Here is a 15,900-nt window from a genome sequence, read left to right on the forward strand (position 1 = left end):
TTTGACGCCGGTACTGGTACACTTTAACAGCTCTCGAACATCCCACCAGTCAGTCGTTTGATAAATCGAGGCACCAGCTCGTCAGGCTCCCACAATCTGTCATTTATCAAAGGTCGATAAATCCTTCCTTTTACCCATCACGTTCAGAATTTCACTACTTACCGAACCACTGACACCTTATCTATGCCACATTGGTCGACTAATTCGGCACTCTTGTACCTCACGTGATCAACGGGTCGCATTCAGTTTTCATAGTGGTGGTCATAATTCAGTGATCACTCAGTGTAATATCGGTGTAGATACACCATAGTTTAACCATAAATTAAACTACGTACGTAGTGTGAAAGGCGTCATTTTTAATTGTATCTCATATTGGGACTACCTTCACAACGAGATACCAGTAATTGCACTACTTCGAATAAGTAACGCTCCTCTAGTAGAGAAGACTAATGTGATTTATTCTCAGTGGATACCACTCCCCCACAGACGGCACCATTTCAAAGCTTTTGGCCGATCATGGGTGGGTAGATATCCACTGAGAATAAAGAACATTAGTTTGCTCTAGTAGAGAAGCGTTACTTATTCGAAGTAGTGCAATACCTAGTATCTCGTTGTGAAGGTATCCACAATATGAGATAAAATTAAAAACGATGCCTTTCACACTAATGCGGCATTTAATCTTACTTTAATCTTAAAATATCCTTTCTGTACAGATTGCACTCCCCAAATTCCAATTCTGCATTACTTATATCCGTGTGGCACTACGCAGAGGCAAGAATGAAAAATTTCATCCTACTGTTAATGATGGCAACTTTGGCAAATATTTAATCTTTCTTTTGGCGCCCCTTTCTGCTTTTAACCTGAGGCAAGAGCCTCGTTCGTCTCACCCTCGGCACGGCCCTGCGTGGTGCCACACGGATATAAGCAATTTATTAACAGACATATTATTGGTATATCAGAGACGTAGTGCCATTACGTCTCTGATATCCCAACAATATCCGCTTTTGATATCTTGAAGAGCACTTCAAATTCATAAAATTTATTTACTATACTCCTAGAATTGGTGTACATGGAGGTACACCTAATGGAGGTACCTCCATGTACACCATGGAGGTACAGCCCTTGAAATCCCCAGTACCTTACTTTGCCGGCGCGCTGCTCATTCCAATAGAAGCAGTGCAAGAATCGCTTTAACCTCTGCCTGTGGCTACTGTTCTGAGCGGATAGCACAGTGGTATCATCACCGTCCTCCCTACACCGGATGGAAAGGCCAGGGTTCGAATCCCTTCGATGATGCGAGGAACATAGATGGGCTTTTTTCACTCACTGGCTGAGTTAATCGGTCTCACACGTATATAGCAAAGTATTTGGTCCAAAAACTGGGGTCCTTCGTCCAGCAAAACAGACAAATCGACCATAGAATACTAGCGCAATTCACAGACATAAGACACAGCACGGCAGATGAATTTAATTATTCAGGTGACCTAAAAATTGTAGTTTTTTTTTTTTTTTTTGTGGTTGCCGTTCTATTAGACTGTGAATCCTGCCAAATTTGTTGACTCATCTAACGCTGCCTCGATATCATAAGCAAATAATCTTGCACCCTCTCTATTTAAGTGTGTCCCATCCCTGCATAAACAATCCAGAACTCTTTATTGCATACAAAAGAAATTTATATCTCTCCTGTTAATAAGCACAGACTATGTTGAGAAAATTTCTACCCCATAAGCCTTGCAGTCTCTCCAGGGCCGAATTGATGGCAAGGATCTCATCATATACTCCCTGCTATCATGTCTGGGCAGTATTACAGACAGTTTCAAATTTAGCCCTTAGTCGTGACTTTTTTTCAACATTGACCTGTACTTGTTAAGTATGTCTGCAGATCTCCTACCCTTAATGTCATTAGTACCAACGTGTACAACAATATCACCCTTTATGCCCTTAAAAGATGATATCTGCTCTACAATGTAGTAGTAGTAATAGCGGCATGTGATGCAAGAAAGCAAGCGTATGAGCTTATGCATCAGCATCAGCCAAAAAAAAAAAAAAAAAAAAAAAAAAAATCACACCATTCCCTCCAAATGCCTGTCCAGTTCCTCCTTAAATTTATTTAACCTATCAACTTCCACAACGACAGATGGAAGTTTGTTCCAGCAATTAACCACCCGCTGGCTAAAGGCAAATTTCTGCACATCTATTCTACATCTGTCTTTTCTTCATTTGAATTTATGCCCCCTGAGGTTCGTAATCTGAACAAGTGGAAGGATCCCATCAGAATTCAGCGTGCTCAACCCATTCAAGGCCCTATACACCTCAATCAGATCACCGTGCAGGTGCCTAGTCTCCAGCCACTGCAATTTGAAGAACTTAAGCCTCTCTTGGTAAGAGGATCCCTTCATTCCCCTCACCAATCATGTTGCCCTTCTCAGTACACGCTCAAGTAAATCTACATCCTTCCTAAAATGAGGCCTCCAGACCTGTACGCAGTACTCAAGGCGTGGCCTGACCATTGCCTTTATACAGTGGGACAATCATCTCCTTTTCCCTGCTAGCAAAATTCCTATATATCATTGACAAAACTCCATGACCTGCCCTGGCAACCTGTCTTTATTACTCAGAAAACTTCATATCTGACTGCACAATTACTCCCAGGTTTTTTTTTTTTTTTTTCATTTTCTACCACTTTAAGTGTAGTACCACACAGTTGGTACGTTTCTCTGGGGTTACTTCTACCCATATGCAGTACTTTGCATTTGTCAAGGTTAAACTTCAGTTGCCACTTCTTAGCCCATCTGCCCAAATTATCTAAATACTGTTGCAGTAGCACACTGCCATTACTGTCATTAACAACCCTGCCAACCTTTGTATCATCTGCAAACTTCGACACTAAACTTGATATACCTTCATCAATATCATTGATAAATATACAAAACAACAGTGGACCCAATGCCGAACCCTGTGGGACTCCACTAATAATATTATTCCACGAAGAGCAGCACCCATTAATTAATTTAAAAGTTACAGCTGTCAATTACAAGCTCCGCAAAAACGATAAGTGTTTGCCTTTTATTTACATGATTGTTGTTTTATATTGTACTTAATACGTAGTCATATAGTTATAGTTACGCTGGTTATTTTTTATTTTAATTTAGATAAAGAGTTTTTGTGGATTTTACTTACGATAGGTAAAACCGTTATTTTTGTTCGATTTTTGTAGCCATTGTTTTTGTATATAGTGAATTCAAAGTTTTTGTAGGGAATTCAAATTTTTTTAATTGAGGTAGCTAGGTAGCTCTAACGCATAATTATATAGTAATACGCTTCACTGTTTCTATTTCATAGTTTCTATTCAAATACTACTGACATTTAATTTATTGATTTTATTAATTTAAACTACCATGCCCCGAACTAGAGCAGCAAAGCAACGGGCACAAAGTGGCAGGAGTGTTGTGACTCGGGGGAGAACTGAGGGGGGCGATTCTCCAACGCGTCACAGCCTAAAAAAATGTGCAACTTGTGAAATGTTTGCCGAACTCTCTGGAACGGAACATGATATTGCCATGGGGGATGTCTTTGTGTGTGCGCGATGTAAGGAGTGTAGGGAAATCAGGCGACAACTCAGCGTTGTTATGGGCCTATATGAGAGTTTGAAGGACAGGGTGGATGCCCTCGAAGGAAATAAATTGAGGGGCCCATCAAGCTCTCAGCTGCCCACATCAACGCCAGAGCTTGCACTTGGTCATCGCGCAACACAGCGGCAAACCCCAAGGCAGAATGCGCTGGTCCCACAGGAACTATTAGTTGTTGGTGACTCTATTGTCAGGGAAACGGGGAACATGCTATGTAAAAAGGATAGGTGGAACAGGACCAGGGTATGTCTGCCAGGGGCAAAGGTTGATGACGTTGTAAAGCGGATATCATCTTTCAAGGGCACAAAAGGTGATATAGTTGTACACGTTGGCACTAATGATATTAAGAGTAGGAGACCGGCAGAATTACTCAACAAGTACAGGTCACTGTTGAAAAAAAGCCGAGAATTAGGGTTGAATTTGAAAGTGTCTGCAATTCTGCCCAGACACGATAGGAGGGAGTATATGATGAGAGCACTGTCGATCAATTCGGCCCTGGAAAGATTGTGCAAGGCTCAAGGGGTAGAATTTTTTTCAGCCTGGACTGTACTTGCTAACAGGAGAGATTGCTTCTACAGGGATGGGATACACTTAAATAGAAAGGGTGCAAGAATATTTGCTGATGCTATCGAGGCAGTGTTAGGTGGGTCGGAAAACTGCTAGCTTGGGGGGATACAAAGACTAATAGTTTAACAGTAACCGCCGGCAGAGGTGAAGGTGATTCTTGCACAACTTCTATTAGAATAAGAAGCGACCTGGAGCGAGGGGTGTTGGGGGTTTCAGGGACGGATGGCAGTCATCCTGGAATAGTTGGGTATATGGGATGTGTTAGAGTAACAAGGAATAGGCATAGGAGCATGTATGCTTGCATGTATACCGATGCTAGAAGTATAGTAAATAAATTTGATGAATTTGAAGTGTTGGTCAAGACATCAAAGGCGGATATTGTTGGGATAGCAGAGACGTGGTGTCACAAAGATATAAGGAATGCAGAACTGGAATTTGGGGAGTACAATGTGTACAGAAAGGATAGACAGGACAGAAAGGGAGGAGGTGTTATGCTGTTAATTAAGAAAAACATAAAATCAAAAGAAGTGCATCCAGTTGATATAGATGGACAGTGCACTGTTGAGTCATTTTGGTGTGACATAAGCACTGCGAAAGCAAAAATAAGAGTAGGAGTGTGTTATAGGCCTAATGACTCGAATGAGTACAATGAACAATTGTACAGAGAAATAGAGTGGGCTAGTAAATCGGAATGTCTTATAATGGGGGATTTTAACTTCCCAGATATTGACTGGAACTTGTGGATTGGTCACTCACACACTAGTCAGACTTTTGTGGATTTATTGGATGATTGTTTTCTGCAGCAGCATGTTCGAGAGGCAACCAGAGAAAGTAATACTCTTGATCTGGTTATCAGCAGTGATCATTCGTGTATTAAGAATTTGCAGATAAAGGAACCACTAGGTGGCAGTGATCACAGTGTGCTGAAGTGGGATTTACTCAAAGAGGTAACTACCGTCAGGGGTAAAGGAAAGGGTTTTTGCTTCCGTAAAGGGGAGTACAGTGGTCTCAGACAGTTTTTAAATTCTGTACAGTGGGATCAACTGACGATGTTACAAACAGTAAATTCTAAGTGGGAAGCATTCAAGGAATTAATCGTGGAAGCTACTAGACTTTTCATACCGATGAAGAAATATTGTTCAAGGTTTAGGCCTAAATGGTTATCAAATGAACTAATGAGACTCGTGACAGAGAAGAAAAATGCATGGGATGCATATAAATTATCAGGCGACGCAGAAGCCTGTAGCAGATATAAGCTAGTCTGTAATCAGGTCACAAAGGAGGTTCGGCAGGCAAAGGCGGATTACGAGAAATCTTTGGCAAACGATGCTAAGAAAAACAGCAAGGATTTCTTTACTTATATAAACTCTAAAAGGAAGGGGATGAATATGATTGGTCCACTTGACATCGATGGTTCGACTGTTGATGATCCTGATCAGATAGCAAACAAACTGAATGAGTATTTTGCATCTACATTCACACGTGAGGAATTATTACAGTTTGAAAATGGAAGAAGGTTATCAAATTGTAGCAGTGTGCTTAATGATTTTGTAATAACTGAGAGCAAAGTGGAGCAGAAATTGTTGAAGTTAAACATAAGAAAGGCACCTGGGGTGGATGGGATCTATCCAGTTATATTAAAGGAGGCGGCAAAGCAACTAAGCAAACCCTTAGCCATAATTATGAGAGCATCCTTGGATTCAGGGGAGGTTCCCACGGACTGGAGATGTGCAAATGTATCCCCAATTTACAAAGGAGGTTCGAAGGGTGACACGAGTAATTACAGACCAGTTAGTTTAACTTCTGTTCTGGGTAAAATAATGGAGTCACTGGTTAAAGATGCATTGCAGGATCATCTAGACAAGACTGCAGCAATAATTCAGACACAGCATGGGTTTGTTAAGGGAAAGTCTTGTCTGACAAATTTGATTGGTTATTATGATGTGGTCACAAAGGAACTGGATGCAAAAAATAATTTTGATATCATATACTTGGATTTCAGGAAAGCTTTTGACACTGTTGCGCATGGAAGACTACTGTACAAATTGGAGCAGAATGGTATTAAGGGTAAGTTGCTACAATGGATAAAAGGATGGTTAAGTGGGAGAAGACAGAGGGTGGTAATCAATGGGCGCTGCTCTTCGTGGACTAATGTTATTAGTGGAGTCCCACAGGGTTCGGTGTTGGGTCCACTGTTGTTTTGTATATTTATCAATGATATTGATGAAGGTATATCAGGCTTAATGTCGAAGTTTGCAGATGACACGAAGGTTGGCAGGGTTGTTAATGACAGTAATGGCAGTGTGCTACTGCAACAGGATCTAGATAATTTGGGCAGATGGGCTAAGAAGTGGCAACTGAAGTTTAACCTTGACAAATGCAAAGTACTGCATATGGGTAGAAGTAACCCCAGAGAAACGTACCAACTGTGTGGTACTACACTTAAGGTGGTAGAAAATGAAAAAGACCTGGGAGTAATTGTGCAGTCAGATATGAAGTTTTCTGAGCAATGTAGACAGGCTGCTAGGGCAGGTCATGGGGTTTTGTCAATGATATATAGGAATTTTGCTAGCAGGGAAAAGGAGGTGATTGTCCCTCTGTATAAGGCAATGGTCAGGCCACGCCTTGAGTACTGCGTACAGGTCTGGAGGCCTCATTTTAGGAAGGATGTAGATTTGCTTGAGCGTGTACAGAGAAGAGCAACACGATTGGTGAGGGGAATGAAGGGATCCTCTTACCAAGAGAGGCTTAAGTTCTGCAAATTGCAGTGCTGGAGACTAGGCACCTGCGCGGTGATCTGATTGAGGTCTATAAGGCCTTGAATGGGTTGAGCACGCTGAATTCTGATGGGATCCTCCCACTTGTTCAGAATACGAACCTACGGGGACATAAGTTCAAATTAAGAAAGGATAGATGTAGAATAGATGTGCGGAAATTTGCCTTTAGCCAGCGGGTGGTTAATTGCTGGAACAAACTTCCATCTGTCGTTGTGGAAGTTGATAGGTTAAATAAATTTAAGGAGGAACTGGACAGGCATTTAGAGGGTATGGTGTGATTTTTTTTTTTTTTTTTTTTTTGGCTGATGCTGCATAAGCTCCTACACTTGCTTTCTTGCATCAAGTGCCACTACTACTACTACTACTACTACTACTACTACTATTACAACCTGCCTTCGCCTGCCTAACCTCCTTTGTGACTTGATTACAGACTAGCTTATATCTGCCATAGGCTTCTGAGTCGCTTGATAATTTATATGCATTTTTCTTCTCTGTCATAAGTCTCATTAGTTCATTTGATAACCATTTCGGCCATTACTAAACCTTGCACAATATTTCTTAATAGGTAGGAAACTTTTAGTAGCATCCACGATTAATTCCTTGAATGCTTCCCACTTAGAATTTACTGTTGGTAACATAGTCAGTTGATCCCACTGTACAGAATTTAAAAACTGTCTGAGACCACTGTAGTCACCTTTACGGAATCAAAAACCCTTTCCTTTACACCTGATGATAATTAAATCTTTAAGTAAATCCCACATCAGTACACTGATGTGGGATTTATTATTACTATTATTATTAGTAATATGGTGCAAGGAAGCCAGAGGCCTATGCTTCACCAGCCAAAAAGAAATTCCCGAGTTACCCTCAGAGAGAGAGAGAGTCAGAAGTAGAAAGGAATCACAAAGAAAGATAAGAATGATGATATCCACCTCAGGACCTTGGGTGTGCCAAGGCCATACTAACCAGAGTGAGCCCCTGGAGAATACCGATGTAACTTACAAAATCACTAGCTAAATTTATTTCAGTTATTAATAAAGAAATATAATGTTCTAGTTTTTTTTTTTTGTTTCGTGTAAATTGTTTAATTTTTAAATATATAAACATGAACAGTCGATTTTTCTAAATTTATACAACCATTCCCGGGATCCCGGGAAATTTCCGAGAAATCCCGGGAAGGAAAAACTGTAGACTGTACTTGAGAAGCCCTAATCATGACTGTTACTCTGTCTTGCTTCGCCTTTATATCATGTCATGACCGGTAGGTGGTGTCCGAGCTTTGTCATATGATCGTCTTAAGTTTGTTATTACTGTATTCAGTAGAAAATGGCGAGTGAGGCGCCGGACGAGAAGGCTCCTTTGCTGCAAAATGAGGTTGGCTCTCAAAATTATGGACACCTGGGTGGAGCTAACTCAACCGGTATGTTTGTGTAAGATTTATTTGTATTCCTTCATATGTGTTGATAGTTATTTGGTCCTTGGAGCTTTTATTCAACTTTCAATACCGAATTTATGACTAAAAAGTTATTGTCAAAAGCGTTTGATTTTTAGATATCGATTCCTTTCGTGTTGCATTAGTTTTTTTCGAGCAAATGCCCTTACACAACAAAAAGAAAAACAAAATTATGAAAAAATTGTCCCATCAATTTGGCAGGCTGCACAAGCATTTTGTGTGTTACACACGTCATTGATTTTGATGAATGCAGCTGATTGATTCTGGGGTGACGGATTAAAACCTACTTATCCCTCGAATTTAGTGGTAACGCCAATCTAATTTAATGTGTTAAATGAAACTCCTATTGTTTATGGCCATGTAATAAAAGAAAAAAAAATTAACCCATTTCAACTTAATTGGTATACCGAAAATCATTATTCTTAAGAATTTTTCCGACCATCATTTTATTTGGCGTAATGTAATTTTATGTTGAAACAGCTGCTTTTACAGGTGCCAGCCTTTGATCTTCGTTTCCAATGGCATCGTTTTGTTTTGGAGTTGTCAATTTAATTATTTTATATTTATTTTATTTGTCATGATTTAGTTGTTTTTGTTTTATTTTGTGTAATTAGTAGCTCATGCAAAGTCTGTATGAAAAAAAAAAAAGAGTATTCATCTTTACATAGAAATTTACACAATAATTATCAATAGACACAATACGAGTAGCATAGTTTTTATCAAGGTAGGAAAATGTCTCCATGGGTTTATACCTGCCTATATATATGTAGAAGATTGTGAGGACTTGTGTTGCTACATATTGCCGTTCTGAAAGGGCCTGGGTTTAAACCTTATGAATGATAGGAATTTGAATGTGGTTGAGCTAGTCAGTTGCAATGAAAGGGGTAACAATTTTCATCAGGCAAAACAAACTGTTCTGACAAGTATATTGCACCGATTTCTTCTGTTCAAGTTCCCTTGGTGATAATTTAAATGCTATCTGTGACAGTATAGCAGGTTTTCTGCATTGTTTATTTGTAGAGGTCTATGTTCAAATGGAAAAGGTCTTTAAGAATTTTTAAGGGCATCTTCAGTGAGGGCTGTAGTTTGTGAATCAGTCTGATTTAGTTGCAAATTAGCTTGTGAATGCTCTCTTGCATACATAAAATACAATAAACCATCCAAGTAGTAAAGGTTTTGTGTTTATATTTTAATGTAAGTAGGCACTGAAATAAGTTTTGTTTTATGGGAAGTTTTTTCTTCTATACAGCATTTGTGGTGTTCAGAAGAAAATCAATACATTATTCATCTGTCAAGCATAAGTTTACAAATAGAGGTCACCCATTATTTGATGAGAAACCAGTAAGTATTGAAACAGTTCTTATGCTGGTATTTTCAATTATAAATAAATAGTGAATTTACTCATTGTTTGGGATGCTATTTATATTATAACAGTATTAGCAGTTTTGGTGGATGCACAAATAACTAGGCTGTCATTTCTAATGTCAGCCTAGTCAGTATCTATGACTGGACTTTAGGACCAAAAGCATAATTTGAATACAGAAATGCATAGTTATCAAACAGTAAACCATGTGTACTGTGACCAAAGGTTTAAAACAAAGAAAAAAAAATCCCATCAGAAGAACAAGTAAGCAAGTAAGGCTGTTTTGGCATCTGACCATCCACCTATATATATAAATTCTCATTCTCCTCCCCATTAATCCACACTTTTCAAGTAAAATGCACTCATGTGAGTAATTTTTACTGAATAATACCTATAGTATGCTAATGTAAAAATGACATTCTGTGGGAAATAATTTAAGTGGTAATCCTCATTGGTATAAATCTTTAGAGGATACTTCTGTTTCTCTTAGACTACTCTGCTTGCGCTGGTGGGGATGATTGTTTTTATCCTCTCTCTTTATCTTTGCATTATGAAACCACCATTCATTCCGCTGTAACTCGCAAAACTTTCAAAATTTTGAATTCTTCACGGAATAAGGTCAAAATGAGCTTTGCATAAATTTCATTTTTTATATGATTTTCAAAGAATTAACTAGACTTACAAGGGAGACCTCCCTTAAATGACTCCAAAAAAATCTTTTTTTTTTCCCCTTCTCACCACTAGATAATTACTTGAAACTTAGTAACATGTAAGGAACTGTTAGATATTCAAGAAGTTGTGGATGTTTGTATGAAGCAGGTTGTGTTAAGCTGGAAAGTGATGTACTAGTATCTGTAAAACTATTGATAGAATTTTTAGTGAATCAAAGGTAATTTTCTTATGTATGTTAATATAGCAGGAAAAGAGGGAGTGGAAGAATAGAAACTGCATCTTTTACTCCAGCATTATAGTAGAATGTATGAAAGATGATAGAAAATACATGCATAATTGAAAAAAATTCTACCTTCCAATTGGGAACTTTTATATTTATTATATAAAATTCCTATTTTTAATTACTCTCCATAACTTTGAATGTCAGTTTATCAAATTCCTATATCAGGAACTCCAATTTCCCATCCAACTGCCAAGAATAATGTTTAAATTCTGGTTAACTTGAAATCCATTTGATGCTTTTCTTTAACTCTGTGTTTTTGTAGTTCCATCCTGTAAAACTAGATCAACACTGTAGATAGGGAGAATGTTCATTCTTCCTATCCACATTCTCTCTCTCTCTCTCTCTCTCTCTCTCTCTCTCTCTCTCTCTCACACACAAACTGAATCACTTTGACAAAATAATGATCTTTAGTCAGTATATCAGATGTATTTACCGCTGCAGTAATTATGCCTATTCAGAATGAACTATCAACAGTTTTTAGTGTTACATAATAGTTAAAGTTACAGTACTGTACATACCTACACGAGAGGGTCATGATTTTGTTTTGAAATGTCACAATAAGCACTGCCACCATGTTTTTTGTTTAGCCTGTTTTCGTTTCAGTTTATTTTGAAGTAGATGTTGTAACTTTATAGCAAATGCTTTAGCACCATGCAGGATATCACCAAAGAGAAAACTTGACTGTCAATTGTAGATAAAATTAGGCATTTGGACTATAGAAAAAGGTGACATGAAGTAATTGCTGTTGAATTTGGGATTCTTAATTTGGGTTCAGCTTATATAACAAATAAGATGCAATTTTGAATCAGGAAGAATATATATACGTAATTTAGCAGTAAGAAATGAAATTTGGGTTATATTCGTTGTTGGTTATATTCTATAGATCACTGTGTTCAACTGTTTTTTTTTTTTTTTTTTATCTCAGTGGCAAGAAAATAACATTCTTTTAAGTATAAAACTTATTTGTGAAAATGCTGAACAATTTGCTGGAGATCATGAAGGATTTATGGGAAATAGCTCATAAGTTTTCAAAACACACACACACACACACACACTTGTCTATATATATATATATATATATATATATATATATATATAGACAAATGTTTATATTCAGTATATAGGGAAGGGATGTTGACCTGTCAATTGTAATTACCATGGAAAAATTGAGAAGGCCTGTAAGGTGAAGGAGATAACCTGAAATAAATTAATGTAAAAATAGAAATAATAATGAAGATAACAATGTTACCTAAAGTAGTGGGTCCTAAAGCTTTAAATACTTCAAAGGGTTGGCAGCCAAAATCATAGGAGCCACAACAATAAGCAAGGGTCTCTGTTTCTGTTATGATGTATACATGCGGAATGTATAAATCATAGCTGACCCGGAGTAGTTGTGCAGTCAGATATGAAGTTTGCTGAACAGTGCTGATGGGCTGACAGAGCAAGTCATGGAGTCTTGTCAATGATATATAGGAATTTTTCTAGCAATGACAAGAAGGCAATGGTCAAGCCACACCTTGAATATTGTGTACAGGTCTGGAGGCCTAATTTTAGGAAGGATGTAGACTTGCTAGAACGAGCACAGATAACTGCAACAAGACTGCTGTACAAAGTGGAGCAATGTGACATTGAGGGCATGGTGAGGGGAACAAAGGGGTGCACTTACCAAGATAGGCTTAGCTAAATTCTGCAAATTTCAGTGCCTGGAGACTAGGCACATGTGAGGTGATCTGATTGAGGTGTATAAGGCCTTGAACAGGTTGAGCAAACTCAATGCTGATGGAATTCTTCCTCTTGCTCAGATTAAGAACCTGAGGGGGGGGGGGGCATGGATTCAAATTGGAGAAAGACAGTTGTAGAATATGTGTGCGGAAATATGCCTTTAGCCAGCGGGTAGTTGATTGCTGGAACAGACTTCCATCTCATGTTGTGGAAGTTGATAGCCTAAATAAATTTAAGGCTGAGCTGGACAAGCATTTGGAGTGAATAGATGGGTGAAATGGGAGATTTTTTTTTTTTTTGGCTGATGCTGCATAAGCTTGCTTTCTTGCATCATATGCCTTAACTAATGCTAATGATTTGCAATCAATCCTACTTATCCTTTGATGACTTAATTTCACTCTTTAACTATACTATACACAGTCACTTATGGAAAATTAAAACTGAAAATAATGATCCGTTTTTTTTTGTTTTTTTTTTAATTTCTTTATTTCATTCACAAATCAACAGATTATTGACATCCATTTTGACAGTTATAATCAGTTACAAGCATGTTAGAGAGGCAACAAGTGGAAGCAATACTGTTGATCTGGTTATCAGCAGTGATTCTTCATGTATTAAGAATTTTCAGATAAAAGACCCACTGGGCAACAGCAATCACAGTATACTAATGTGGAATTTAATTAAACACATAACTACTGTCAAGGGTAAAGGGAAAAGCTTTTGCTTTTGTAAGGATAACTACAATGGTCTCTGACAGTTCTTAAATTCTGATGTTACCAACAGCAAATTCTAAATGGGAAGTATTCAGAGAAGTAATCAAATAAGCTACTAGGCTAGGCTATCATACCCTCAAAGGAATACTGTTCAAGGCCTAGACCTAAATGGATGTCAGACAAACTATTGAGACCTGTGGCAAAGAAGAAAAGTGCATGGGATTCATATAAATTATCAGGTGATACAGATGCCTATGGTAGATATAAATTAGTCTCTAATCAAGTCACAAGCTAAAGCAGATTATGAGATCTGGAAAAGAATGCAAAGAAAAATAGCAAAGACTTTTATGCTTATATTAACAGTGGAAGGAAGGGGTTGAATCACATTGGGCCATTTGATGACTGGATTAACAGTTGATGACCCTGCTCAGGTTGCAGACAAATTGAATAGGTATTTTGCATCTACATTCACACATGAGGAATTCTTTAGGGAAGGGGATGCTAGAAATTTATTAAATTCTAACTAGGACCTAAATGACTTTGTGATAACTGAAAGAAAAGTTGAAAAGAAATTGTTGAATATAGACATAAAGGCACCTGGGATAGATGGATTCTATCCAATTATATTAAGCAAAGGAGGTAAGCAAACACTTAGCCATAATTATGAGAGATTCAGGGGAGTTCCCTATGTGCTGGAGGAGATGTGCAAATTTATCCCTAATTCATAAAGGGGATCAAAAGGCGACGTTAGCAATTACAGACCTTTTAACTTACCATCTGTTACAGGGAAAACAATGGAATAAGTGGTTAAAGAAAATGCAGATCCATGTACATAGGCATGCAATTATACCGCACAGCACGGATTTGTTAAGGGGGGTATCTTGACTAACCAATCTGATAGGTTACTATGATGCAGTGACCGAAGAGCTGGATGCAAAAAATAATTTTGATGTCATATACTTGATTTTCAAGAAGGTTTTTGATACTGTTGCACATAAAAGAATGCTGTACAAAGTGGAGCAATGTGACATTGGGGGCATGTTACTGCTATGGATAAAGGGATGGTTAAGTGGAAGAAGACAGAGTGGTTATCAATGGGCATGCTCTTTGTGGACTAATCTTATTAGTTGAGTTCCCTAGAATTCAGTGCTGGGTCCATTGTTGTTTTCAACAATATTTATCAGTGATATTGATGAAGGTATATCAGGTTCAATGTCCAAATTTGCAGATAATATGAAGGTTGGCAGCATGGTTAATGACAATCATCAGGGTAAGCTACTGCAACAAAATCTAGGAAAATTGTCGATGGGGTGAGAAATGGCAGTTGAAGTTTAACATTCACAAATGCAAGGTACTGCATATGGATAGCATTGACCCCAGAGTAACTTAACAACTGTATGATACTACACTCAGGGTAGTGGAGAATTATTTTATTATTATTATTATTAGCCATATGGTGCAAGGAAGCCTGAGGCTTATGCTCCACCAGCCAAAAAAATTTCCGAGTTACCCTGAGAGAGAGAGAGAGAGAGAGAGAGATTGACAGAAGTAAAAAGAATCACCAAGAAAGAGAAGAATGATATCTACTTAGGACCCTGGGTGTACCAAGCCATTACTCACCAGATGTGAGCCCCTGGGGCAAATGAAAAAGATCTGGGAATTGTGCAGTCAGACAATTCTCTGAGCAGTGCAGACGCTGCCAGGATAGCTCACGGAGTTTTGTCAATGATATATAGAAATTTTGCTAGCAGGGATAAGGAGGTGCTATCCCTTTGTTTGAGGCTATGGTTAGGCTGTATCATGAGTACTGTATACAGCTCTGGTGGCCTCACTTTAGGATGTAGATCTGCTGGAATGGGTGCAGAGAAGGGCAATCAGACTGTTGAAGGGAACAAAAGGGTGCTCTTACCTAGAAAGGCTTCAGTTTTACAAATTGCAGCATCTCAAGACTAGGAACCTGCAGGTAGATCTGATTGAGGTGTTTAAAGCTTTGAATGGATTGAGTAAACTGAATGTTAATGGCATTCTTCCACTTGCTGAGACTACATACATGAGGGGGCATAAATTCAAGTTGAGGAAGAATGGTTGTGTGATAGATGTGTGGAAGTCTGCCTTCAAACTTTAGGCTTCTCTAAGACTAAGCCTTTGAGGCTGACACTGTCTTATTTTTGATGTGAATTGAGATATTGAAGAGCACAATTTAATGAAGGAATTATATGAGCAGAATTTACTTGGGTGTGGCCTTGAAGAGAAGTTTGCTAAAGAATGTAAGGTTTGTTTCTTAAGAATTAACAGATATCATAATAATAGAAATCGGATATTTTACAGTCAGGTTTAGAGTTAAGGATTTCCTAGAGCATTCTCAGCATATTTGACCTTTACCTGTTGGCATTTGTGGTGAGATCTTGGTGATGCTCATAATAGTGATTAGATGGAATTAGTGGAGTAGAGTAGGATTACAGAGGTTTTAATATTGTTTTTAAATAATTTATTTAGTATATTGCAAAGTTTATTTTGAAGTTTTTTTTTTCCTGTAATAGTTTGATTTTTATAATATTATAAATATAACTTTTTGAAAGTTACTTTCATTGATGATTAGTAAATTTTACAAGATCTACCTTGAACACTTCATCAGAGGGTATCATGACTCATACGGAAATAGCCAATGGCGATTTCCGGGTGAGTCATGATTTGATCCATTGTAGAATCTGCGGCATGTAT

The 15,900-nt window shown here is 38.1% G+C and overlaps 1 protein-coding gene across 1 annotated transcript in view; it reads left to right on the forward strand.

The window, feature by feature from the left end:
• Positions 1 to 8,284: 8,284 nt before the first annotated feature.
• The window catches only part of LOC150082527 (type I phosphatidylinositol 4,5-bisphosphate 4-phosphatase-A), a 73,487-nt gene continuing 65,871 nt past the window's right edge, over positions 8,285 to 15,900 (forward strand). The window contains exon 1 of the mRNA XM_090378667.1: positions 8,285 to 8,393. Coding sequence (XP_090234793.1) covers positions 8,300 to 8,393 — 94 coding nt within the window. The 5' untranslated portion in view covers positions 8,285 to 8,299. The remainder of the gene's footprint in view (positions 8,394 to 15,900) is intronic.

Source organism: Mastigoproctus giganteus, chromosome 7 (assembly GCF_048544385.1).
Source record: "Mastigoproctus giganteus isolate SK-2022 chromosome 7, ASM4854438v1, whole genome shotgun sequence".
NCBI classification, from domain to species: domain Eukaryota; kingdom Metazoa; phylum Arthropoda; class Arachnida; order Uropygi; family Thelyphonidae; genus Mastigoproctus; species Mastigoproctus giganteus.